The sequence below is a fragment of the Pocillopora damicornis genome, chromosome 11 (genome assembly GCF_964200805.1).
Source record: "Pocillopora damicornis chromosome 11, jaPocDami1.2, whole genome shotgun sequence".
NCBI classification, from domain to species: Eukaryota; Metazoa; Cnidaria; class Anthozoa; order Scleractinia; family Pocilloporidae; genus Pocillopora; species Pocillopora damicornis.
Window position 1 is genome coordinate 7,454,186 of NC_142680.1, and position 27,161 is coordinate 7,481,346.

Here is a 27,161-nt window from a genome sequence, read left to right on the forward strand (position 1 = left end):
TTAGGCCACAGAGTTAGGATTAAAATCGTTTGGTCCTTGTCGGCCGTATCGTCTGACAATGAAGTTCTTGGACCAACTCAAATTACTCGTATGGAAAAACTTTACGCTTCGAAAGCGTCAGCACGTAAGTATTAAACAGAAATACACACCTATTAATGACATTTTTTCATAGCGCGCCTGATGTTTTGTTCATCGAGGATATGATGTGGATGGATGCCTAAGTTTCTTGCAGGGAAAAAAATTTAAACCCTTTGCTTTATTTTCATTCTTTGGAGCAGCTGCGTTCCTTGCAAACTATCGATCGCCACAGGTACCTGCGTTCGTTACCTTGGGTTCTTGTTTCGTCAGAAATTGTCGTCCTTTTTGTGTAAGAAAGTCGCAGATTATCTCTCTTGCCTTACAGCTGTGATGAGCTCGTTTCAAGACACTTTTTTGAACACATGACTTAAGAATGCGAAAGATGTTGTAAAGTGAGGATTCGTTCTGGTAATTTTGTGCGATTTTCACTTTAGCTCCTTTCTTGTTTTGGTCTACAGCGTTTCTGTCAATTAGATCAAAGCTCTTTGTTTACAACTTGAGCGAGACTTGTATGTCGGCGAAGCAGTGTCATTTTTATTCGTTCCATATCGTATATTTTATTTAGGAAAATTAAACTTTGGAAGTTGAAGTTTCCGAGTAAAGGATTTAGGCGTTTTTCCTCGTGCACCGTCCATTTCAGGACTGTGACGTAGCCAAATATATCAAATGACGTACATTTGGACAAATATTGCAAACTGCTTTCGATTTACCGTCTACGAAATGTTTTACCATTATTCTCAATTGCTTAGCGACTCTGGGTAAAGTTTTTAAAGGAAAAAACTTTCATCGATTTTAACTTTAACTTGGTGAAAATAGATTACATATTGACTAACTGAGCCGAAAATCTGCAACTCGCCATTGTGATGGAACAGTTTCACTATTGAAAACCAGACCAGTTAATCCCGTCCTTGCTTGAAGGAAGTTGCTTTAGTTAAAAGCAAATCTTGGATTTTACTTTTTTAGAGAGGAAAAACGTACCAGTACTAGTAAAATACCAACTGAGTATTCTAACAGCCTTTTATCATAGCATTCTTGAAGTATTGCTCTCTGCATATCTATGATAAACTCACTTCAACCAACTTAGAGTTGAGAGGCGTTAATTCCATGGAATTTCTTAAATAAAGGTGTGCGCACCCCGAGCCATAAAGTTAATTGGTGGTTGATTTATCAAATATTGAAATATTGACAAGTTTTGAGTTCTTTTTCTATTTTTTTTTTGGTCCTTGATTTAGCAGATGTTTTTTGTGTTAGCTTGCATGCTATGCCACTTGAACCCCTTCCTGTTGTGGAACTGAAAGAGAGAGCAAAAGCGGAAAGATGGGAGAAAAGATAAAGAAGTAGATATTTCACTATAGTTTTTATGAAAGCCTTTCTTGGGTGAAAAAATTGTAAAATTGACTGAAATATAGTCAGTAATGACTTGTTAGTGTAAATGATAAGATAGTATTACTGACTTTTTAAGGAGATGACATTCTAGAATGTGTAAGATTTATTAGCAGTCACTCAAAGAAGTTGCTTAAGGAGGAAGACATCCTGATCATGCTTGAACTGTTGTGGATACTAGTTCATCTATGTTCCTCTTCATTAACACTTTTTAAAAATATGTTCTACTACTTGAATGGTGGAGTTTAGGGTGCAGTTGTCTCAGATGTAATCCCAAATCATTTCTATTTGTAATCAACACAAACAATGTTTATATTGTGATGCTATAGTAATGAAACATTGATGATTGTTAATGATAACAAACTATAATTACTATGTGGTACAAATAATTCCTCGATGTGAAAGTTTAAAAATAATCGTTCTCTTTCTAGATCAGTATATATATGTATATATGTAAATGAATGTGGGGGTAAAGTTTACCTTGGCATAAAGTGCTCAATGCTATGGTAGCAGAGCTAAGTATACATAAGTTAAAGAATTAAAGAGGATGCATTGATTCTCTGTGACTCTGAGTTTCACGCCTAGGTGCTCATCAGACAGAACTTAGGAACTTCGCTTAAGCGCAAAACTCAGAGTCACAGAGAATTGATGCATTCTCTTTAACTCTTTAACTTATGTGTATATATATATATATATATATATATATATAGATATTTAGATAGATAGATAGATAGATAGATATCTGATACAGTAGCAAATGAAAAATATGAAGGAGGTTTGAATTATTAGCTGAGGAAAAGATTGGACCATGATATGTACACTTACAGTTTGTACTTATACAGTGTTCTTAAGGTTTAGTCTATAAAATATTTACAAAGTTTTCAATACATACCTTCTCTGTTTTGGAATGTTACTTTCATTTTAAGGACTGCTTGGGTTAAATTTTAGTTTTAACTAATTGTCTAGTATGAATCATTGCCATCAGACCATCTTTTTGTTTACAAAAACTAAAGGAATCTATCCATAATTATTCTAGATAAAAGTGGCCCTAACTTGTGCTTTGACTGATTTAAACCCCTGCATTGAAGATCAACCTAGTACTGTTGCCCTCGGCTGATATTCATAAGAAAGACACACTTGTACAATGTACTTGTATGCCAGCTGATATTTCACAATTATGCCCTCTGTCAGTGTGCCTTTTGGCCATAAACTGTACATTATCAACAGTATTTCTCTGAAATGCCTGATTAATAACTGTTTACTTTAATCCTAGGAATAAGTTTTGTCTCTGATTGATAAAGTAGTCTATTTTAGTGTAGATCCGTAACAAGGCAGCTGCATGTTTATAATCTTCTTTGGGTGATTAGGTTGACTGGTTTTCTGTCACCTTGTGAAGCATTAAGTTTTTTTGTGGTTTAAGTCCAAGTTATCCAGGATGAACTTAGTTGACTACATCAAAGACACACATTTACCAGAATTCTTTTAACAATAAGGTTTTTTTTCATTCATTACAATGGTGACTATTACCTTTTATTTTACCTTATACACATTATTCAACAAATAATTTGTAGATCACTCAATGGAACTGAAATTATGTTAAAAGCAGTATGCAGAAAAAAACACTGATTTAAATGTTGAAATGAGTACACTAAAGGACCCTTGTTTTTTAATTTGAGGTTTTATAAAGATGTGATTAAGCAAATGATAGAACTACGTATATAATGTGCTAGTTAAAACGTAATTGACATTTAGTTATTGTTTGTCACGCATAATAATCACCACCCATAGATAATACTTCTCTTGTTTTGATGAATGTATTATATATTATGGAAATTAAGAGTTAAGTTGCAAGTATTAATTAACTGTTCCACTGTTTACTTATTTCAGCTGAGAAATTTGGTGGAAATTGTTTGGCCACTAGTGCTCTTTATAATTCTGGTTGCAATACGTAATCGCAAAAATTATGGTGCTACTAATATGCCTGATAGTAAGTATAAAATATTTTTTATTCTGACCTTTAAATAATTATTTCACTTTACCAGACAGTGACATTCTGCAAGTTGTGGTTCATGGTTGAAATATTTTCAATTGAAACTTGGATCATTTTTTTTAGAGTTTGATAATGTTATCAGACAATAGTAGAAGTAATTAAGAAAGATGATTTTCGTCTTGTCACGAGTGTGGGACAAAGAAAAAGTAGTCAAACTGGTAAAAATTAAAAAATTGAACTGAGCTGATACCATAAATTGGCCCTTGTTCAATACCAAACACCTGAAATATCACTCAGCTTTAGAAACTATTTATAGTGGCCAATTTAAATATATCAACTCAGTTGATAAAACCACAATAGCTTGCTACACCCCCCACTGAAACAGCGCCACAGTTTTTATTACTAAAGACTTATTCCTATAAAACATTTTTATTTACTCTGTTTTGTCAACTTTGAATGTTTTTTGTTTGTCCTTGTTCAATTAATAGGTATTTACAGACCACGTGCCCTTCCATCAGCTGGTTTTTTCCCATTTGCAAGGTCATTTTTGTGTGACTTTAAAAACACACAAACAAATGATCCTGATGAGCTGCTGAATGGATTGCCAAATCTGAGAAGTTCAAGGTAGGCAGGCATAATTATTTTGGTCTGGAACTACTAAGAGACAGACAAGTCTTACAGGGTTGTTGCCAAGTGCCCACTCCAGGCAAGTTGGCTGCCTGAAAAACAGTCCAAGGTGGCTGGATTTTGGTGCAGGATTACTCAGTAAGGAAAAAATTTGCTGGCAAAATTTGCTTGCTTAGAAAGATTTTAGTTTTATCAGAGTGGTATGACTGTTGTTGGGTAAGGGGAAGGGGTAAGTGTGTAGTAGCTCAGAGGCTGACATTGTTCAGATTTTGTGAATATGAAAGCCATCTTCGCAGTAATGAACACTACTTGAGCAGTAGTGAAAGTAAGGCCTGAATAAATATTCAGGCCTTTATGGGAACTCATGACCTCTGTGATACCAATGCAGCACTCTGCCAACTGAGCTAACAAGCCAACTGGGAGCTGGTCATTATGTTGATTCCAAATAAACCAGTGAAGTGGCGAATAAACGATTATGAATATATGAAAGTCGTATATATGAATTGCGGATTAATATGTGAATATGAAAGCGATCTTCACAGTAATGTGTATTTATCACTTATGATCTGAGAAACAACTATACCCATACCTAAATTTTAAATCTACGCATATTTTAAAACATCCAGACTACATGTAGACAACTGTTAAACAAGCTTTTTACAAAATTAACTTGACACTGAGTTTCTTTTCATTTACAGTTTGGGTAGATTGATTGAGGATGCCCTTCCTCTTATGGCAAACAGCACAACTAGAGAAAGAATTCTTAGAATTAATTCAGATCGCTCAAATTTTGAGAGGGATTATCAAGCTTGGTCTGACTTAGTGAGATCTAGGCAACTACAGTGGCGTGGATATAATCTATCAGGTATTGAAAATTCTTCAGCAACAAGAGCATACTGTCTTAAAAGATTGATCTGATGTGGGATAAAATTTCCTGCAATAGAGCATCCTTTGTCTTAAACAAGGTCTTGTTTAAGAAAATTTACTTGATATGCTCTGAGTCTCTTTACATCAACCTTTGTGTAGACATGATTATTTATTTGGACAAATCATTGTTCTCCCTTATCATGGGTAAATGAAATTTTCAAACTGGTAAAGCAATCCTTTTACCTGTTGTATTTTCAAGAATTTCTAACAGTTTTAGGCAGTAGTTACAAGAGGTTTAATAACTGCAAGATATAAATGTTACTGGTATTGCCTAAAAAGGAGAACATCGCAAATGTTACAGATGATAACAGTGTTTCCTTTTTTTTTAATTAAAATTGTTAATAACTATTACTAACAATAAGTTTAATTTGGAATTACAGTATTATCTACATGTAGTGAACTGAAAAGGTAATAACTGAAAGCAACTGACAATGACTCTTAGTCACAAGGTAGTGAAGCTAATGTTGGACATCCCATCCTCTGGAATTTTCTGTACATTAGATTGCAGTTAGAGGAGTTGCATCATGTTGGACCTGGTGTGGTTTTTTTAATCTTTTTTTTTTTTTTTATAGCTGTCCCACTTGACCAGTTACTGAAGGATCCTGCTGAATTTCAGGAATTTCTTTACAACAAAACTAATCTCAGCCCAAGAGTGATATCAGAGCTCTTAAGTAGCACAGTGAATGTGCAAAAGGTAAGCACATGTATGCTGTTGTTGGAAGCTGTGTCAAACTTTGGAATGCAGCACATTTTAGGTTTGAGTCATTGGTATATACCATATCAGTGACTAGCACTTTCTTGAGCACACTGATTGATTAACTCCATGATTAAAGTCTCCTCTTTCCTTGTAAGCCTGTGGGTTTGACCTTACTGTTTTAAACCTTGGCTACATGTTTCAGGATTGAAACATGTGGCCAGGGTTTGAAAAAATCTATCAAGGTTGAAAAATCCATGAGGCTCCAGTTGAGCTTCCAAAGTAATCTGTTGTTTCAGGGGTGATTGTGAGGATTTACAACAACCTAATGTCCAAATAATTCAACTGACCTGTTCTTACACTTGCATGGAAACTGTTAAGCATCATCCCTCACTTGACACCTAACTACAGATAATTAGTAATAAAGCCCCTCTCCTTGACAATTCTTCAATAAGGGCTTAACCCTGGAAATTCTCATGAGTGACCAAGACAGAATTTCTCGTCATTATATCAATACGATATCAAGTAGAGAAGTAGTGAGGAAATATTTCAATAATGGAATACTTATAAGTTGATCCAATACCAAATTATCCAAACTTACATGGTAAGAATGGTATGGCAAACAGTAATAAGAATTACTAATGAGATCTTGGGAGTGTACAGGGTTGATACTGAGAATGCTGTGTTAGAGGGCCTTCTTTTTTTGTCTTTTTCAGATTGCAGAATTTGCTCAGCCATATATGATGTCAACACCAGACTCATTATCATGGCCACCTCAAAATCCACTCAGCTACTTTCCATTCCTGTCATCTGGCGAAAGCCAACAAAGGAACTTACTTTGGGCTCTGCTTTTATGGAGAATTGAAAATAGACTTAGGGTATGGAAAGAAAAAGTTGATTTTTAGGTTTAGATAGTTTATTTTGTTTGGTGGAAGGTTTCTTCTTGTTGTTGTTGTTGTTTTTTTTTTAAATTTTTTTACTTATCTCCTCAATAGGTACTCAGATTTTTTGTAATTGTACCAAGCTCACACCAGACATCTTACATTCGTCAGATTAATTATTGTTCTTAATTAAAATTGAATGATTTATTAGTTACATTAAGTGTTAAATTTCAATTTTTAAAAGGAAAAGTTAGTGGTGAAGATAGAATTGTTCATCTGGAGTTTGAGTTTGAGAATTCTCTAGCAACTTTGCAAAGGTGCCTGGTTAAATTTTGGTGTTCCAGGCAACTTTTCTATATATTCATAGTCATACAAAAAAAATATTCTTGTATTACTCTAAACAGTTTTGAATTGTTCCTGCTTCTAAATTTCCTATAACAAATGGCAGATTGTGCTATCCACTGGATAAATCACTTTGTGGAGGTTATCACAGAATTGTTTGTAAACACTTTCCCCTTGGATAGCGATTTCTCTGTTGGATAGCATTATCTGCCCTTTGAACAACTTGGACCTGGAAAATTTCTGCTACATTCTAAAAATCTGCTTGGTACCTAATAGCAGGGATTTAACTTCAAATTTTCATGTTGTAATTTTGCAGTCTGAAGGAAGAGTCAGTGGCAGTCTTGTGAGGCAGGTCATCTGTGATGCTCAATCTCCAGTTAATCTTGGAGAAATTCTCAGTGGCCCTGGAAATGTGGTAGGTTGATTTTAAGCAACTACCTGCTGTTAGTTGTAAATTGCACAAAGCTGATAGATGGATAATTTTTTTTTATAGTATTATTTTACAAACTTACTGCTATGAAAGGATTGATTGCAGCAATAAATGAACCCTTTAACTCCCTTGGGTGACTACGACAGAATTTCTCTTTACAATATCAAGACAATATCAACCAGATAAGTGCTGAGAATAAAGAAAAATATCAATTTGGGGATAATTAGTTGATCCAATACTAAATTCTCTGAACTAACATTATGAGAATTGTATGATTGACAGAAAGGAGAATTACAAATTTGATCTGGGAGGTAAAGGGTTAATTGAGTCGATGTTGCTCTGCATCTGTTCAGTAATCAGTTGATGTAAGAGCAAAAATTGGCCCACGAGACACAGCCCTGTGTGTCAGTGATGTTCTTAATACATTTTTGACATACTCTGTGATCCATTACTGTACAGACCCATGACAACATGGAATATTTTTTGTCTTATATGAAGTCCATGCTTCTATCCTCCAATAGATCATGTGCAAGAACCAATCAAAAAGCATGTACAATTCAGCTTATGATATAGTTTAATTATTTTTTATTTTTATTTTGAACATTGCAGACTGAGGTGAAGATGGCTTTGTGCAAACTGAATAACACTGTTCTTGGTGAACTTGGAAGTGAATTACAAACTCAGATCAAAGTGCCAAATGTCACTGACCTTCAGGTATTGCAACCCAAAACATTCCTCTTGACAAATGTTACTGTCTGTGCTAGATTATTAATTTCAATAGTACACAAGGTAGAATCTACATGTAAAAGATGCTCAGAGAAAAGTTGCTGACAGAATGAGGATGCAATTGAAAGATTAGCAAAATGGGACTGTACTTTTTGAAGCCATAAGATGGTGACTCTATACCAAATAAAATTTATGATCTGTTGTAGTTTCCCTGAGACTTTCTTTATAGACTTTTTACTTCCAGAAGTGATAATAACATGTAACTTCTTGCTATTAATAATATCCATACACTATCCAGCAAACAGGTAATGAAAATAATCAAACTCGTCAGGTAGAAGTTGTTTTCTTGATTTAGAGGGGAGAATTAACAGTTTGGTATTGGGAGTTAAATTATTAAATCCTATTTGATGTTATTTAATTTGAATTTGTGTTTTTGTTTATTTTATTAGAGTTACAGAGGAAATTTGACAGATGTGCTGAACTCCTTAACAAATGATTATCGGAATATTGCTGAAGATGTAAGTATATATTGACCTGTATTTGATTAATGGTCTTCTTAATAATAATTGTATAAATCAGTTTCAGACATTCTTGCTCAGTGACCTGGTTGTATTGATATTATGGTATTGATAACACCACAATACTCTGAGTAATTCCATATGTATTTGTGATTCCAATCCATTCCATACAGTACTGCTCAAAAGTAAGTTGACAGCCCCTTAAAATTAGAACCTTGTTTCTTAATTCTTGATTCTTAAAAACCTTCAGGATCAAGGCTCCAGTTGAGCTTCCGAAGTGATCTGCTGTTATTCTGTTGTTTCAAGGGTGACTGTGAGGATTTACAACAACCTAATGTCCAAATACTTGAACTGACTCATTCTTTCACTTGCATGGCAACTGTTGAGCATCATTCCTTACTTGACATCTGAGTACAAAATGACCATCATTCTTAAAACACTTGAAATAAACACTGCTGTCATCCTAGTCTCTTGCAACACTTTTACCACTTATTTACCCAGTTGTAACTCTTTACTAAACACCCAAACATCAGTTTGCATATTCTCCACACTTTTCTTGATACATTTCCTGAGGTGTTGACAAGGAGAATTTGTTTTCCAATCATAAGGTTCCTTCCCTGGTGACCATTTCCTTTATTCTCATGACCTTAATGTGTGATTTTAGGAGGGATATTGTAAGGAGAAATTAGATGCTGGTCACTCTAAGAGTTTAAAGGGTTAATTGTACTTGAATTCACTAGCAGAAAGTGATTATTTAATTTGTAAGTAAGTAAGTAATGTCTTCATTTAATGAGGGTGACACACGATTGTTAAAAACATATAAGCTAGTGGCCCTCAAAAAAAATACGTATATATCTATACAAAAATTAAATAATTTATATATAGGTTTAAGAATCAAATTTAAGTGGGTAATTCCAAAAGTTTAAAAATATCATAAAAACAGTAAAAAAGTTACATTTGATTAAAATCTGCAATCTTTTTTAAAATTTGTTTCCAGGTTCAAGCCTTAGAATCCTTATCTCAAGTCTCAAGGGACTATTTTTATCTTATGCAAGAATTTAATGACAGAGATAATGGTGGAGGTTTCCGAGAAACACTTTGTGGTAATGGTCGCAGTCTGCCTGAGGACGATGGTACTGGAAGTGGCGGTGGATCGAATGGAAGCCAGGGCCAAGGCTGGCAACAAGCCCCTCTTGGATTGTTGGCAGCCGCGTGTGGCCAAGATTTGCCGAATGGTACCTTTGATGATGTTCCACCTGGCGTCAATCCCATAGACTATTATTTGAATATGACGCAGAATATGAATTTGGCCCGATATGATGATAATGAAGAAGAAAAGGCAAAAAGGAAAGCTGATGAAAAGTCTTGCTCAAATCTTACATCTGTTTACGACAAGTATAATGTCACTGGGGATAAGGGTGAGTGTTACTGCTTTTTCTTTGCTTATTTTCTAGATAATTTGTTGAAGTTAACTCTCAAACAGGGCTTGACGGTTTAACTTTGTCCAATCGTCGACTACAGGACGTTGCCGTATTAATTTTTAAAGCTGTAAACGGCATTTTACCGGAATATTTAAGCGACTTGTTTGTCGTTCGTAATAATGTGACAAATTTTAGGGGGTACACCAACAAGCTCGTCGTCCTGCGTAAGAAAACTGCAAACTTTGGTTTAAAATTTACATCTTTTATTGGTGCCAATGTGTGGAATTCCTTTCCGGATGAATTACGCTTAACGGCAATTCTTAAGGAATTTAAGAATGCCGTAAAAGAGTTACATCTGTCTTGTACAATCTTCTAAGATTTCCCCACTGTTATGATTTTAAGAGTTAGGATTGTTTACTTAATAAAAGTAGTAAGAAAGTTAGTGATTAACTGATCATTTTTGATATCCTAAACTTTTCCTTTTTCGTTATTTTCTTATTAGCGTGTACTGCTAGGGGCTTCATCAGCCTCATCAACCCGAGTTGAAATAGTTACTTACTTTACTAGAGCTTGAGTCTCGTGTGATATGAAAACATATTCCGATGTGCGAGCGGCCCGTGTATTAAAAGAGAAGTGACATGCAAGCGCTTTGTCCATCGATATTGCTTTGCATACGAGTATCGTTTCCTCGAAACTACGAATGAAGATCCTCAAAAAGTTCTTTGATCGTGTCAATCTTCGATCTTTGATAGTTAAAGCATTATAATTAATTTAGTAGTATCAACCGAGTTGGTAACGTGAATTAGCCACCGTGAAGAGTTTCAAAGCTGACGTTTCGAGCGCAAGCCCCACGTCATTCGCCCTGACGATAGGCTAACGCTCGAAACTTCAGCTTGAAAAAATTCTTTACGGTGACCAATTTAAGTTATCAACTTAGTTGATTATATTTAATTAGACTGTTATACTCTCCCACCGACGCAGCACCACAGTTTCGTCAGAAACTCACCCCTTTTATTCTATTGATTACATGACGATTTTCTTGGTTTTTATGATACTTTCTTTCCAGACTCTTGTACAGTCATTGATCCAAAGTGGCGAGTTGACTGTGGTTGGCCAGGCATCTCAGAGGAACAATGCAAACGAAGGGGTTGCTGTTTTGATTCCTCGAAACCTGGAACTCGCTTCTGTTTCTACAAAGCTGGTATGTTTTACAAATCTAGAACTTAATTAAAGAAATTACAACGGCCATTGAGAACTCTGGGTGAAAACAACCATACAGCCTTAAGGGCGGGAAAGCGCGGGCGACCAAGTCGTCATTGGTTTTTTGTTTTGAATCTGATTGGTCAAGAGGGTGGCACGATTCTCTGAACCAATTACAGAGCGAAAATAAAACCAACGTAATTGCTCTGTATATCTATTTTCTTTTGGTGAATCGTCCAAGACGCTGTAAACTGTAAAGTTCCTAAATGTTAATATAGTGTTTCAAATAAAACCAACGTAATTGCTCTATATATCTATTTCCTTTTGGTGAATCGTCCAAGACGCTGTAAACTGTAAAGTTCCTAAATGTTAATATAGTGTTTCACTCGAAGCTAATCCCCTTTAATGTCTCGTTCACAGAGGACGCGGGATGTAACTGCTATTTGAACCAGTTCGTACGCAGTGTGGGCGGCGTAACCGGAAACGCAGGTCAAGGGGATAGAGACACGGGATTTGTTCAATTCAGCTCATTGTTCTTAAAGGGAAAGATCCTGTACACTCCTGATAACAATGTGACCCGTTATATCATTCAACAGGTGAGATTTTAATGTAATCTTGTAAAAGAGAAGTATGCTACTTAATGTATCCTAATAAGGATCAATTTCAGTAGCTGAGCAGCCGCACAGCTGAGCAACCCCTCTCCTAAGCCAACAGCAGTCAAATGATAACAAGCTAGGGTTGATGTTGGTTTAGGGGAGGGGTAGGTGGGCAGTTGCTCAGGTACTAACATTGATCTGCTTAAACTGACTTCGGACGCCGCCATTTGGAAGTTTGCTCAGCAACCTGGTTTTTACCAACCAGCTCTTTCGGAAATTAGTGGTACCAGTTAGAAGCTTTCCACTTTAGCCATAGCAGGAGGTGTTTGCGAACTGCGCGTGGTGGTTTTTCGTGTGCATTAGGCTATACACTACACAATTGTGGGAATTATTACTTAAGTTTTAATCGGACTAATATATTACATGCTTTAATTTACAGATAAAGAATGAGCTGTCTGATATTACTCGGATACGAGACTTTGCCTCCTGGTGGGTGAATAATTCAGACTATATCCACAAGAGTGTTTTGAATTACACTAACCTGCTCAAGAGACCACTGGACTCGGTATGGAAAAATTGTTTAATTTTTTCCTAGCTATAAACGCATTTCTTCCCTAGCTGGTTGACGGTTTAGCCTACTTCTGGTATGCGATCCGGGTTAAGTGATCTGGGATTTCTTTGCTTTTTCTTAAATGATTTCGCTCTCTCATTGGTCCAGAAAATTCATGCCATCCTCTCAACCAATCAGATTCAAATCTAAAACCAATCACCGCTTGATCACTCATGATTTCCCGCGTTTCAGGCTGTTTACTGGGTTATGATTTGAGCGGCTCTGATTGGCTCCTGATAGATTTTTCTTTGTACTGATTGGCTGATGGGATTACCATTGGTTTCGTATACTTAATTGAAGTGTGCTCCGTAATCACACGAGTGATTGGAAAAATAAAACAATGGTAATAACAATAATAATAACGAGGAAAAAGTAAAAAGATGACGGCAAATTACTTGTTAATCAGCCAAATTATTTTAAAGCTGATTGGAGGAATTAAAGCCCTTTTACCAAATAAAAAAAAAACAGCAAAATTTAATGGCAAACTATACATAGGTGAAACGCAATTATGAAGAGAAATGTAACAATTCCCTTTTTTCACGAGAGAATCAACGGCGCGTGTGATTGACGTATACTACATGTAATTACACACACCTGCAGCGGAAACCGTCCGTCACCATACAAAGGGAGAAATAACAATGTATTTCATTTAATTGTGATCACATTCCTTTGCGAGAGCAAAGAACCTACCTAAATTTGGTTTCCCTCTAACATGTAGCGTCGTAGCTCAGTTGTTAGTAACGCTCAAATAGTGTTTTTGAGGCACCGGTTCAAATCCCGTCGAAGCACGAATTTTTTCAAGTTTCTTTTCTGCAATTTCGGCTCACTTGTAAGGATCGTTTCTTTGCTTGGAGCAATAGGTCTTACGCATACTCGTTTGACCAGCGGTTGTAGCTGTTAACGAATATTTCTATCTCGAAAGCTCGTTTTAAATTATATTTATGATGCGATCGTATATCTTCCTCCCTTTTTAGAGGATTTGTGAACTATCGAATGTCCTGAGAACTGGAGCAAACCCAGACTGGTCTGAGGTGTCTTTGAACTTGTTAAATTCTTCTGCTCGTCGTAACATTACGATAATACCAGAATCGTTTAATGTCACCACTGTGCTGAATAGCTTGGATCAGTTGTTTGGAACGATCCTCAGAGTCTTTAAATGTGCATCGCATGAGTACTTTGAAGGCTATAAGGATGAAGATTCCTTGGTTAAACGTGCCATTAATACGTCTGAGGTACCAGCTATTGCAAGTAAGTTCGCAATTTTCTTTGCCGTTTTACTTTTAAGTTACGATTGAGTATTTCTGCTCGTTAGTTAAGTAACGACAAAAGCTATGAAAAGTCACGCTATCCCCCTCCTTGCTTAGCCCTTTGATCCCCCCTTAGAATGACCAGCATCTAATTTCTCCTTACAGTATCACCCCTGAGTCAAACATTAAGGTCAGGAGAATAAAGGACATGACCAACACTTAAAGCAGTTCTTGATTGTTAAACAAATTCTCCTTGACAGCGCCTGAGGAAATGTAGAGAACAGTGTGAAGAATATGGATATTGATGTTGGGGTGCAAAGGGTGAAATGGAAAGTGGAAACCTTACGAAAAAAAGATGCTATCACTTTTTTTATACTTAAGTTTCTATCGTGCTTCATTCCACACAATGTCAGTACTAAAAAATTGACTCACAGTCAACACTTGCAAACCGAACTAAACATGAAGCCGTTGTGTGTTTACTGAAGATGGTTTGCTTTTTTTTTTTTTTTTTTTTTTTTTAACAGGTTTAGTGTTTGAAGATTCTGTCGGCGACCTCGATAATGTTCCCAAGTTTATCAAGTACAAGATACGACAGGACGTGGATTATACTCCAGCTACAAACAGGATACGTCGTTGGTAAGTCCAGCGATTTGTTCATTTTTGACCTTCTTGAGGGAGCTACTTACCCTTTGAGTGGTAACCCAAAGGCAATTCGTATGAAGCCAAATTTACATATTTTTCCTATGGATCGACTGGATGCTTTGTGTCTACATAGTATGAATCATTTTTTGACATGGGAAATATGACCTTTGAGCCCAAAGTACTTGATGTGATGGAAGTAGAACCTGCCCTTCCTCTTCACAAAGTGGGAGACATGGAGGCCTCGTGGCTAATGCGATGAACTTCGGATTAAGAAGTCTTGGTTTCGCCCGGGCCAAGGCTCCTTGCATTTTGTTCTTGTTAACCCATTACACCCTGACATCAGTATGCATTTTCTCCATACTGTTCTCCGTACATTTCCTGAGGCACTGATGAGGAGAATTTGTTTAAAAATCAAGAGCTTTTTAAATTGGTGATCATTTCTTGATTCCCGTTACTTAAATGTGTGGGTGACTTGAAGAAAAAATTGCCGGGGGGTTTCTGTGATGGACAAGTTTTTAATCCAATTGGAATTAGCAAAGTGTTCCTCTCCACTCAGGAGTATAAATAGGTACCAGCAAACTCCCCGGGAGACCTTAAAAAATTGTTGAGGGTGGGAGGGGAGGGTTGTAATGTATCATCATGCATCTCATCCAATGGGAATTAGTAAAGTAGCTTCCTTCGTGGTCGTCCCCCCCCGGTTTATAGATGGGTATCAGCGACCTCCCAGAGAGACTGTCACTTGGGAAAATATGGGAACTGGAATGCGTTTCAGTGGTTTGGGCCTCGTCTTCACGCAAATTCTTTAATTTCTGTTCTCAGGTATTGGCGCCCAGGCCCTCAAGATAGCTTCTTCAAGCAGAGATACTTCAATTTTGGGTTTTTGTACTTGCAAGACTTGATTGATCGCGCTTTGATGAACATATTGCTGAATGAGACCATTGAGGAACCGGGGGTATACATGCAGGAGTTTCCTTATCCATGCTACGTCAAGGACAAGTGAGTTTATCGGAACTTACAGGTTATAATAGATTGTAGAAGGCGTTTCTCGTTCGAGAGTCATAGAACCACAGGGAAGTATCATAGTGAGGTAAAAAGGGAATTAAGTGAAAAACACTTGCTCTCAGTTTAGTAGCTATTTTCAGTTTGTAAAACGGAGCGTGGTAATTAACCGCGCGATAGCAGCGGAGGAGTGAAAAGCCGAGGCAGGTTTGGTGTTGATCAAAACGCGACTCAACCCCAGCCTCCCTCGCGCTCCGTTTTGCTAACTGAACGCCTGGAAGAGGCTCGCTTTTCAGCGATTTATCGCATTTGATGGCGGTGTCATCAAGTCTTGGTAAATCTGAGACGTGGTATTTAGTTCAGTGCTTTTTGTGGCCTTTGTAACTGTAATTATTGTATCTTCAGGTTTGTATTCTATATCGGTGGCACAATGCCGTTGTTCATGACCCTGGCCTGGATATTCAGTGTGGCAATGATAATCAGAGGTGTTGTTCACGAGAAGGAACGGCGTCTTAAAGAAGTCATGAAGGTAACACCATCAAACTATCATTGATTACATATAACATTCCTAGTGATTTCACGCGGATTCTCAGGCGACTGAAAAAATTACGTCTTTGGCGGCAATCGATCCATGGATCAGCATACCACGTGAGGGAAGTGGCACTACTTTCGTTTCTTTAGCTTTGAAACTCTTAAGGGTGGCCAATTTACATTATCAACTCAGTTGATAAAACCAAATTGTCTTGTTACACTCCTCCGCCGATGCAGCAACACTGTTTCTTTATAAAACTATCCCATTTATTTACTTATATCACAGTCAGGATAAGCTCCCGTTGCTAATCTGGGCATACCTATTTTCAAAATTGCGCATCCTTATAAATCGACCATTATACTTCGATTGAAGTCAATTCTCGTTTCTGTTTTTAGGTGATGGGTCTTGGTAATGGTGTGCACTGGGTGGCTTGGTTCATAAACAGTTCAATTCTTATGGTCATCACAATAGCTTTACTTGTTGCTGTCCTGAAAGGCGGCAAGATCTTATGGCACAGTAATCCTGTGGTTATCTTCTTGTTCTTGTTCGTGTTCATGATCGCCACCATTATGATGTGTTTCTTGATTTCGGTGTTCTTCGCCCGAGCAAACTTGGCCGCAGCTTGTGGGGGAATCATCTTCTTTGTCACCTATTTGCCTTATGTGGTAGTGCGGTGGTTTGAGCAGTATATGACTACGGGACAGAAAGCTATTGCGGTGAGTTTGATGAATTATAAATTTATAGAATATTTGGGATAGTACGCGCGCTCTCATTGGTCGATAATCGTGTTTAGAAAAGAGGTTGTAGATAAGGTTGTGACGTGACGCTTTCATTTGACGAATTGTATTTTAGAAATATTTTCTAAAAGCAACAGAAGACTTTTTCTGTGTTTACGCAGCCTCTTTTCCACGCTCGTGAGGTAGGGAGAATTTCCAAAATTTTTGCAAACCCTCGACTGCGTCTTGCATACCTTCCTTGAATTCTACCACGCGCGTGACAAATGCAAAGTGCCTTTATCCATAACGTTATTTATCGATATCCCACAGAGTTTACTATCCACGACATCCTTTGGTGTCTGCTGCAATTACTTGGCGCGGTATGAAGAGCAGGGGGTTGGTGCCCAGTGGTCAAACTTCTTCTCCAGTCCTGTTTCAGGCGATGGTTTCAGTCTAGGTTATGCAATATGTATGATGATGATTGACGCTGTCATTTACGGCATCCTCACTTGGTACATAGAAGCTATTTTGCCAGGTGAGTGGTGTTTTCTAATTATATGTATTGACCAAGTTAAACGCTTTTAAGTAAGATAACACAACCATAACAGCCTGACTGGTGAACCCTTTAACTCCCAGAAGTGATTAACATGTAACCTCTCCCTATTATATCCTTACAATATTCTGTAAACAGTTAATGAGAATGCTCAAACTTATCAGGTTGAAGTTGTCATCTTGATCTGACACCAAATTCTCATAGCTTGTTCACAAGAAATTGTATAGCAGCTGGAAGGGAGAATCAACAATCAGATCTTGGGTTTTAAAGGGTTAAGGGGCCAATTCACTACATTTTTGGGATCACAGACGATTGTTTCAATTGAGTATCGAAAGTAATCAGGGATTGCATTACTTTTTCTTTTCTTCGCTCAGTGACTGGTCAAGAAAACTTAGGCCATTCTTTCTACCAATCAGAAGCAAAGCTACCCCCAATCACGTGACACGGTCACCCGCTTTTTCCCGCGCTTTCAGCAGCAAGCTTGTTTTCACTTTGAGTTTTTATTGGCTCTTTATGATATTTTGCTTTCTGCTGATTGGTCTGTGCGATGACTTTGATTTTGCTGTACGACAATCAATCGAATAGTGCTCCTAAAGAATTGGAAATCTTAAAGTAATATCTTGCTAGTATAGCAAATTTCAGAGAAGTAGAGGTCGACTGAAATTAAACGATAAATATCTGAAGAGAAAGAGACTAACCCGCGTTACAGATACAATCTTGGAAAGTTTGTTTAAAAGGAACAAAACGCCACTGTCCCCTACTGAAATGTAAAGCCACTTACTTACTACCAACCACTGGCGCGTATCGTCCTCTAAATTAACACGTGATCATTTTTCTTCTCCTTTCACCTTTACAAGGCTGACCGGTTTCAAACGATTTTACCTGTCAATATTTGGCAGTGTGTGTGATATGCAAATCTGAGGTCTTTGGCTCGCCAAATTCTAATAACGCATCTGTTAGGAGATGTGCAGCAGTTACTAGAGATAATTACTAAACAAATCAGGAGCGTTGAAGTGTTAAGTAATCTTTCCACTGTGTGATTTCCACAGGTCAGTACGGTATTCCACGACCCTGGTACTTCCCATTCCAGAAGTCTTATTGGTTTGAAGTTGCCAACAAAAAGGTCTTGGAGGTTGATGCATCGGGTACACAGCGAGTAACCAGTCGCTCTGAAAGCAGAGGAGCGGTGTCCTACAGAAGTGATGTAAGTGGAGGAAGATGAGAAGGGAGGGGGCAGGGAAGGGGGGAATTGCAAGGGTGGACGGGAGAAAGGATGAAGGGAGGAGGGGATGGAGATAGGGAGAAGGAAGGAAGGAAGGAAGGGAGTGAGTGAAGGTGGAAGGGGGAAGGGTAGAACGAATGAAGGGGTGAGGAAAGGACAAGCTGACGAGAATGATAGGACTGGGAGGAAGGAATAAGGAAAGGAGGAAAGAGATAGGGAGGAAGAAGTTAAGGGGTGTGGGAGTAAGAGGGCTGCAAGGTTGGAAGAAAGGACGATGGGATGGATTAGGGGAGGGAGAAGGGTACTGAGGGGTGGAAGGGGCAAGGGTGGAAGAAAGGAGGGAGTTAAGCAGGAGGTATTTCTTCAGCCTTCCTGAGCTCTACCTTCCCTTTGAAGAAAGGGTTTTAGCAGGCTCACGTCTCTGTCGGTCTTTGCGCTGGTGTTTTTGTTTTCTTGCTCATCTATGAAGTCATCTATTGTTCCTTCAAGGGGAGTAAACTCTGGCACGTCTTACGTGTCTCTGATTGGACGAACGATTTATTTTCACAGTCGTTCGCTTTTCTGATTGGTTGGTTGTGTATTTGGTACGAATTTCACGCGGGCTTTTTTTTCATGTCTAAATCTCGGTATGTATGAAATAAAAGACATTTAGACACGGGAAATCACTATGGACGGCGCATAAGCATTTAATAAAACGTAGTTAATAAGACATGTAAGATCTAGAAACTTTTTCCTTTCTTTTCAGAGTGGAGGAATGGACGAAGTTGCCTTCCAAGACGAAGACAGGTGCAGTGTGACAGAGAAAGAACCCACTCAGCTCCCCTTAGGATGTTCAATCAAAAACTTGGTTAAGGTAAGGAAGGCTTTGCACTCCTCCCCTGAGGAGAAGTTTTGTCAATGAAATTCGCGGTAGGGTTGCCAAACATATATGGCAAGTCAGTGGGTTTCTAAGTGCATTAAGACTGGGAGAGAGAACTCGTGTATGTTTTTGTATATCTCTTCTAAAATTGGAAGCATCTCTAACCTGTGACCCCCAAGAGTGATTAGCATCTAAATTCTCCTTATAATATCACCCCTAAATCAAACATTAAGGTCATGAGAATAAAGGAAATGATCACCAAGTTAAGAAGCTTTTGATTGTCAAACAAATTCTCCTTGTCATCACGTAGAAAATGTATATGGAACAGTATGGAGAATATGAATGCTAATGTTAATGTGTAAAGCCGGTTAACTCATTGCTTATCCTAGAAGTGGAAAGGACGCCTGTTAAATATGAAGCTATTAGAAGCCTAACTCGCTAACTAGTTCTCTGTACAACAGCTGGTGAAGATTTCGGCATTGGAGCTGCTTTATTTTTGTTAGTTTTATAGGGATGCATCTAAATTTAACTCCTTCCCGCTTTGGGTTTCTTTTATTTTTCTTATGCCAGATTTACAAAGATGGCAACAAAGTTGCGGTAGACGGATTGAGTCTCAACCTGTACCAAGGACAAATTACGTCATTTCTCGGCCATAATGGCGCTGGAAAAACTACTACAATGTCTGTATTGACCGGTTTGTTCCCCCCAACATCGGGTACTGCCATCGTTAACGGGTACGACATCCGAAAAGACATCGATTTGGTTCGAAAAAGCCTCGGAATCTGCCCGCAATACAACGTTTTGTTTGATAATTTGACCGTGTCTGAACATCTGTGGTTCTATGCGTCGCTGAAGGGGATGCCTAAGGAAGATATCCCGGCCGAAGTTGAGAGGTAATTGATGACTCTTACTTACAGTTGTTATTGTAAGGTGTGGGTTTTTTTCCTCGCACTGTCATAGCAGAGATTATAGACACATTTATAATAACATTGACAACGTTTCGAATATTATCAGTAATTCCACAACAACAACACGAACAGCAACAGAAAAAACGACGGTGACCATTTCCGTGACTCCAACATGAAAGACACGAGTAGATCACGATTGGAGGAAGAAGCAACTACCTAAAAAATTCCGACCACAATACTTAAAACGATCGAGGAACTATGGTAACCCGAGTGCGCAAACTGAAGTTAGTGCAAGAAAAACAAAAACTCTTGCGCGATGAGGTTACTTTCCTTGTATATCCATGGCCGATATTAAGTTATTATGTATGATCGTGATCAATCTCTGGGGTAGCAAATAAATGATTCTTTCAGGTGGACTGCAATTTAGCAATTGTAGAAAAGAAGCTAAGAGCAACGGGTTCGAACCCGTGGCTCTTAGATATTCATGCTATTGGTTGGTCATTCACGATCGATAGTGTTCACAACATGGTTACATGCCTCCTACGGACACGAAAACAGGTGAAAAAAAAGGGGTTTTTAATTTAAAAAAAAATACTACTTGGACTTTTCCCAGTGCTTTCGACCCCATGGTTATGTTTTTAATTGTTATTCATTAGGGTTAATGTAATCAGTTAAATAATCTTTCCTTTTACTTCGTTAGATTCTTAAAAGATGTTGGCTTGGAGGACAAGAGACATGAATTATCTTCATGTCTCTCTGGTGGAATGAAACGGAAACTCTCCGTGGCCATGGCCTTTGTAGCAGGCTCCAAAGTCGTCATCCTGGATGAGCCCACAGCTGGTGTTGACCCATACGCACGGCGAGGAATCTGGGACTTGCTTCTTTACTACAAAACAGGTACTGTATGTGTGATTGCTTGGATATTGCTCCATTCCAAAGCAAAATCTTCGAATCTCAAACGGCATAGACAGTTATTATTAAGATCTTCGTAAACTGGACTTCCGTTTTTGTTTGCTTTAGGCCGCACTGTGCTTCTCTCCACGCATCACATGGACGAGGCAGACATCTTGGGAGACAGAATCGCCATTATCTCACAGGGGAAGCTTCAGTGCTGTGGTTCTTCTTTGTTCCTCAAGGGACATTATGGCAACGGGTACTACATGACACTCACTAAGAAGGCTCCAGAGGAGAGGCCTGGTACGGCAAGGACCTTAAAGGACGTGACGTTAATGGGGTCGGGCCCTTCAACCGGAAGCTCTCTAGATGAAGGTCAAATTAGATTAAAGAGTTCAAGGGAATATAGAGGTTATCAATTGACTTTCAGGAGGCCAAAACTAAAACATTCGCAACAGCCAATCGGAACGAAGGAAAATATGACAAGAAGCCAATCGAAAGTCGCAGAAAATCAAGTAAATTTTCTGAAGCATGCCAAGAAAAAAACCCGAGTGGGCAAGTCGCGTGTAGTTTTAGTTTGAATCTGATTTGTCGAGAAAGTGGCGCAAGGTTTCAGAACCAATCACAGAGCGAAGTAAGGCAAACCAAAGCAACCTAGTAATGCTTTCGACTCTCGATCAAATATTTAATGGAAAATGTAGGCGAAGTTTGTAAGGCAAACAATGACGTAGATTCCCTAAGTTAAGTAAGATTATCGTACTGTAAATTTATTCAATATATCTGTTTGCTTATAATTGTCCGTCTAGAAGTGTATTGTTTTTTTTCTTTCCTCAGGTGTTGGTATGGACTCACTGGACGCTTCAGAACAAGGGAGCCTCAATTCCGTGCCTGCAAAATCCTCCTCAGACCCCTCTCTGCATGTCACTGAAGTGTTCTGCAAGGAGTCAGCGGTAACTTCCTTCGTCAAGGCCTATATCCCCTCCGCTGAACTGATCGAGGACATTGGGTCCGAGCTAACTTACGTTCTGCCTACTGAGTTAGCTGGAGAAGGCCGCTTCCAGGATCTGTTTGAAGAGCTTGATAGAAACTTGGATAAACTACACATTGGTAGTTATGGCGTGTCAGATACCACTCTTGAAGAGGTAACGTTCTTGTAGTTTTGGAGAACACTGACTCCCAAGATACGAGTCTTAACTCTCGCTACAGGTCTCATATTTTTCCTTGTAAAATGTGTGAGAGAATTCGGTGTTAAATCAAGCCAACACTATCGAGCGTGAGAAGTGGTGCGGAATAATCTGTTGTTACTGTCTGATCAGCTCTGGAACCTGTGACTTGAGTAATCTTTCTCTAAAGTCCATAGTTAGGACGAAAATTGATCATGAGTGGAATGTTAGTTAGAAAGAAAGCTGTTGATCATGAGTGACCAACATCTAATTTCTCCTTACAGTAAGACTACTGTTTTGTTCATTAAGATCATGAGAATAAAGGAAATGGTCGCCAACCTAAGGAGCTTTGATTGTTTGACAAATTCTCCTTGTCTGTACCAAAGGAAATGTAAGAGAGCAGTATGGAGAATATGTATACTGGGTTAGGGTGTAAAGGGTTATCCAAACAGGATCAATATCAGTATGTGGGCAACGGCCCACCTACCCCTCCCCTAACCCAACATTCACCCTAACTTATTATCAATTGACTGTTGTTGGGTTAGGGGAGGGGTAGGTGGGCAGTTGCCCCGATACTGATATTGATCCAATCAAGCTAACATTGAGTGGGTGTAAGTCTCATATGTTTTCTCCTGGTTTTAACTCAAAGGGCCGTTTAGCCCAAACCACGGTTTTGCTTAATCAGTAGGTCTCAGGCTTTCTCTGTAAGAGGGGTGATTTGATTAAATAAATGTTCTTTCATTGTTAGCTTTCGGCCATTTTGACATAGTTCCCAAAGATAGATGTTCTGATATAAGGTCCAGCTAAATTTAGGATTGTTTTGGACGCGGTTTTTGGTATACAGCGGCTAAACTTTGTTTAAATAACCGGCGCAAAGATTTTGCCAACGTCTTTTTATAGCTACTATTTTGGCGACGGAGTTACAAGGGTTGAAACATTTTATTGCTATAACGTGACGCTCACCACTTTCTTCATTCTTTAATTTTTCCTAATCAGGTTTTCTTGAAAGTAGCCGAAGAAGCCAACGCCGAAGAAGAAGGTAAGACCACGAAGGTGTTTTTGCCTTTCAAGACTTGATCTCTCATTAATATGTGAATACGCCAACAATACTGCGCATGTGTAATGCTTTATTCTGTACAATTACGATGCGAAAAACACAAAAAACACTGGGACCGTTTCGTTATAGCTTACATCAAACGAATCTTATTTCTCCACTTTATATCTTCCCTACGTCGCACAAACAGTCTTACCCCTATCTCATTTTCTAAACACCGGTTTTATTTGTTAAATTTAAACCACAACTTTTTATTTTGCAATTTTTGTTTTTCCATGATCACCAGACATGCTTGCCGCTGAGATGCCCAAACGCCGACCCAGTTTCCGCACTCAGTTGAGCCGCAGTTCAAGAATAAGCGACAGTTACAATGACAGAGAACAGCTATTGGCTGATGATAGTCAAGAATCAAATGGTGAGACTTGTAAACAACCGGTAACTGAACGATACTATTGCCCAGTCGCTATTTGTGTTTTGGGGTCGAGAAAAGATTGGAGTCGAGTGGAAAGGGGCGCCCGAAGTCAAAGATAACCTCGTTCGCGGGCTCTCTTTCCTTCTCTTCCGAGGGGCACTCGGACGGGAAGAAGCCACGAGAGCGAGGTTGAGATTAAGCAAGCGATTACTTTGTGCGTACTTTATGTTTGGGGTACTTCAGTGGTTTTGTCTTTTTGTCACAAAGACTGCACTGATTTGAGTCAGACCTTAATCATTTTATTTTATTTTTATTGTTTCCGTTGCTATTTGACATGATTCAACGTCAGGGTTGGAGATTCACGCTAGAGAGTATTCCATTTCGCTCGCAACGTTTTCTTTAATAGGGAAAAAGTTTGGACAAGGTCTCTTTGGTTGCTGATGTCGCCAAAGAATCAGCCAGTGCCCTTTTTTTTAAACATTTTTTGACGTAATTGCTTTGAGAGGCTGGAAAATTTTGACAACTTCAGCACTGGAGGAAAACAATTTTAAACTGGGAGCTTCAAGAGAAATATATGGGGACATGGATTGACAGAACTGGAAAAGATCCAGCGAATTACATCTGGGTCAACCCTTAAAACTCCCTAAAAGATCAACATCTATCTTCTCCTTACAATTTCAATGCATTATCCAGGTCATGACAATTGGTACACTTATCAGACAGGTTTTGTTATAGTGATACTGATATAACACCAAATTCTCATAATAGCAGGGAGATGGGGGAATTTAAGAAGGATCACTAACTTATTTCATTTTAGCAGATGACGACACCCCCTCTGTGTTTGATGCCCTGGATGGAGTTTACGACGGAGAAAAGAGACTGACAGGTGTCAAGTTACTAAAAGGACAATTCTGGGCTCTGCTAGTTAAACGGTTCCATCATACCAGAAGAAATCGGAAAGGATTCATTTCTCAGGTAGAACTATTATTAATGAAAAAGCAACAGTTGTGAAAGCCGAAATATTTCTGTGTTAGATCGATTTTTTGATCGATTGTTGTAAAACCCAAAACCAAAAAATCTTAACGACCAATCAGAGCAATGGAGAATATCGCGAGGAGCCAATGAGAAATCGAAGAAAAAGAAAGCGGATCAATACCTACCCCTCCCCTGGTTCAACAACAATCAACTGTTATAAAGTTAGTGTAATTGTTGGGTTAGGGGAGGGGAGGGGTAGGTGCACAGTTGCTCCAATACTGACTTTGTTCAAGAAAGCTCACTGCCTGAAAAGCGGGATAATGCGAGTGGCAAAGTTTTAGCTAGTTTTAATTTTTTCCTCATCGGTTGAGAGGGAGACGCGAATGACCCATGACAGAGTGAAGTAAACACAGACAAATGCATTCACAGAATGCTTTCGACACTAAACTGAAAACTGCTTGAGATTGAAGGTTTTTGGAGCTAACCGTTCATGGAACTTCGGTATTACGACTGAGTCTGTCGTTCGTTTTTTCAGATTCTGCTACCTGCTTTCTTTGTCTGCCTGGCCATGCTCGTGTCACAGATCAGACCAGTTTCAGAGATGCCAGCACTTGAACTGAACACCGACATGTTCTTAGACCTCGATCCACATGAGCATTACTTGGCGTTTGCTTTGGATGACAATGGAAAGTCAGTTTTGACGCAAAACATGATGGATATGCTGGTTCAGTATCCGGGAGTTGGTGAGTTGAATAATCGACCTCCGTTATCAGCTTCCAAAATATATAGATTTGCAGCAGTATACGGGGGCAATATGCGTAGCCTATCACGTTACAGGATTTTGTACCGTCTTTAACATTACTCTTCACTGCTTTAGGGACGTCCTGTTTGGAAAATTCCTGTAAAAGAAAACCAATAAAATTCAGTCCGGCTCCAAAAGAAAATGTCAGTACTTTACAATGTGACTGTCGATCAACTGGAACTGCAAAATGTCCCGCCGGTGCCGGCGGCCCTAGGCCTTCTCAGTGGCAGTCGTTTACTGGTGACAGGCTACAGAACATGACTGGGCGCAATATGACGGACTATCTGCTCAAGACGTATCACAATTTTATTCGAAAGAGGTAGGGATTTTATTGCGTTTGATGTTATTGCCATGCAGCCAAATGTTAAAGGTCCTGTGCTGCCAGCAGTGATCTTTTTTGTCGTTCGTTTACACCTTCGGTACAAACCAAAATGACGTCTTGGACTTCTTAAGTTTCCTGGCAAAGGCAGTGTCAATCTTTATATAATTTTCGTGTGCAAGACCTTGAAGGGAACAACATGACAGGTCTGGCTGTAGTAAAGGGTTAGGAATTTCGTGGCGTTTTTGCGGTGTCCTATACTGCTACCCATGTCTTTTGTCGTCGCTAGTTCAGCCCTTCAGTGCTATTTTGATTGACGTCATTTGTGCCCAAAGTTTCGCAGAAAGGCAGCACACTCCTCAAGTTATGTTTGTGTATTAGGTATCCTAGAGAATGACATTCTCTCCCGAAGTGTTCCGTGCTTATGACATATCTGATCGCAATACAGGCGAACTCGCTTCGAAGTCATTAATAACGCCTTGTCCCGTGGTAAGGAAGAATGATGGTTGGACTGAGATCGGGATTAGTGCTTTGTAAACTATCATAGTAATGCACAGGTGTCAAGAACTGTTTTCATAAGCGGCTGTGCCCAAAAAGGGGCCTCAAGGCGAAACCTAACTCGAACCTGCGAGGAGATAGACCAGCGGTGAAGTGGCTTCTTTTGAAACCCCTGATTTTATAACTGTTTTCTTTTCCTGTTGTGTTTCAGATATGGAGCTGTAACCCTCGGAGATAACTTCAGAAATCTTCCTAGCTCTTTCTCTCAGTCAAACGTTTCGTACCTCAGCGGTATTTTTAAGCAGCGTAATGCAAAGGTAAATCTGTTATTGAAGTGTTTATTGTTTCTCTCACTTAACCTATTTACCACTTTGACTTAGCAAATATCTTACCACCGTTGCACTATATATAGGCAGAGCTAAATAATGAAATGCTACGTCACAGGTGTGCGGTCAATAACGCGGGCTCAAGCGTAAGGGGGAAAAAATTCAGCGAAATTTTCGGGAAAAAAGGGCTGGCATTTAAACCACGGCACCTTGTTGTCGTGGAAGGCATTTTCCTATTTCTAGTTGGCTCTCGTCACTCGCTTTATTTCTTTGTTGTTACAGGCCTGGTACAACACTAAGGGTTATCATGCTGCTCCGACATTCCTAAACATACTGAACAATGTGATCCTCAGAGGCAAGGCTCGCGAGAAAGGACTGAATGCGTCACTGTTTGGTACGTTAATGAAAGTGAACTATTGCGTTACTTTTCATGTCACGCGTGACTGGTGTTACTTTAAGCGCTTTTGATCGAGTGTCTGAATTTTCAAAACCACTGTAACTGCATCAGCCAATCAGACCAGAGGTGAACTCTGCAGGGAGCCAATGAGAACTTAGAGTAAATGAGTGCAAAAGGCCTGAAACGCGGAAAAACGTGTGAGTTACGGGTGATTGGCTTA

At 38.9% G+C, this 27,161-nt stretch overlaps 1 protein-coding gene across 4 annotated transcripts in view; it reads left to right on the top strand.

Annotated features, from left to right (window-relative positions):
• The window catches only part of LOC113673233 (phospholipid-transporting ATPase ABCA1), a 38,498-nt gene that overhangs the window by 471 nt on the left and 10,866 nt on the right, over positions 1-27,161 (top strand). The window contains exons 2-33 of one of the 4 annotated variants that reach the window (XM_027189616.2): positions 5-124; positions 3,349-3,448; positions 3,940-4,075; positions 4,777-4,943; positions 5,578-5,699; positions 6,416-6,577; positions 7,239-7,337; positions 7,962-8,066; positions 8,528-8,596; positions 9,594-10,014; positions 11,084-11,218; positions 11,638-11,813; positions 12,253-12,378; positions 13,398-13,671; positions 14,195-14,306; positions 15,132-15,308; positions 15,717-15,840; positions 16,239-16,559; positions 16,890-17,094; positions 18,162-18,316; positions 19,080-19,187; positions 19,764-20,086; positions 20,802-20,998; positions 21,122-21,370; positions 21,830-22,137; positions 23,155-23,197; positions 23,499-23,627; positions 24,442-24,599; positions 25,135-25,342; positions 25,477-25,720; positions 26,430-26,535; positions 26,827-26,938. In XM_027189616.2, coding sequence (XP_027045417.2) covers positions 59-124; positions 3,349-3,448; positions 3,940-4,075; positions 4,777-4,943; positions 5,578-5,699; positions 6,416-6,577; positions 7,239-7,337; positions 7,962-8,066; positions 8,528-8,596; positions 9,594-10,014; positions 11,084-11,218; positions 11,638-11,813; positions 12,253-12,378; positions 13,398-13,671; positions 14,195-14,306; positions 15,132-15,308; positions 15,717-15,840; positions 16,239-16,559; positions 16,890-17,094; positions 18,162-18,316; positions 19,080-19,187; positions 19,764-20,086; positions 20,802-20,998; positions 21,122-21,370; positions 21,830-22,137; positions 23,155-23,197; positions 23,499-23,627; positions 24,442-24,599; positions 25,135-25,342; positions 25,477-25,720; positions 26,430-26,535; positions 26,827-26,938 — 5,437 coding nt within the window. In that variant the 5' untranslated portion in view covers positions 5-58. The remainder of the gene's footprint in view (positions 1-4; positions 125-3,348; positions 3,449-3,939; positions 4,076-4,776; positions 4,944-5,577; positions 5,700-6,415; positions 6,578-7,238; positions 7,338-7,961; positions 8,067-8,527; positions 8,597-9,593; positions 10,015-11,083; positions 11,219-11,637; positions 11,814-12,252; positions 12,379-13,397; positions 13,672-14,194; positions 14,307-15,131; positions 15,309-15,716; positions 15,841-16,238; positions 16,560-16,889; positions 17,095-18,161; positions 18,317-19,079; positions 19,188-19,763; positions 20,087-20,801; positions 20,999-21,121; positions 21,371-21,829; positions 22,138-23,154; positions 23,198-23,498; positions 23,628-24,441; positions 24,600-25,134; positions 25,343-25,476; positions 25,721-26,429; positions 26,536-26,826; positions 26,939-27,161) is intronic. The other 3 variants (XM_027189617.2, XM_027189618.2, XM_089187540.1) reach the window with 3 other exon arrangements.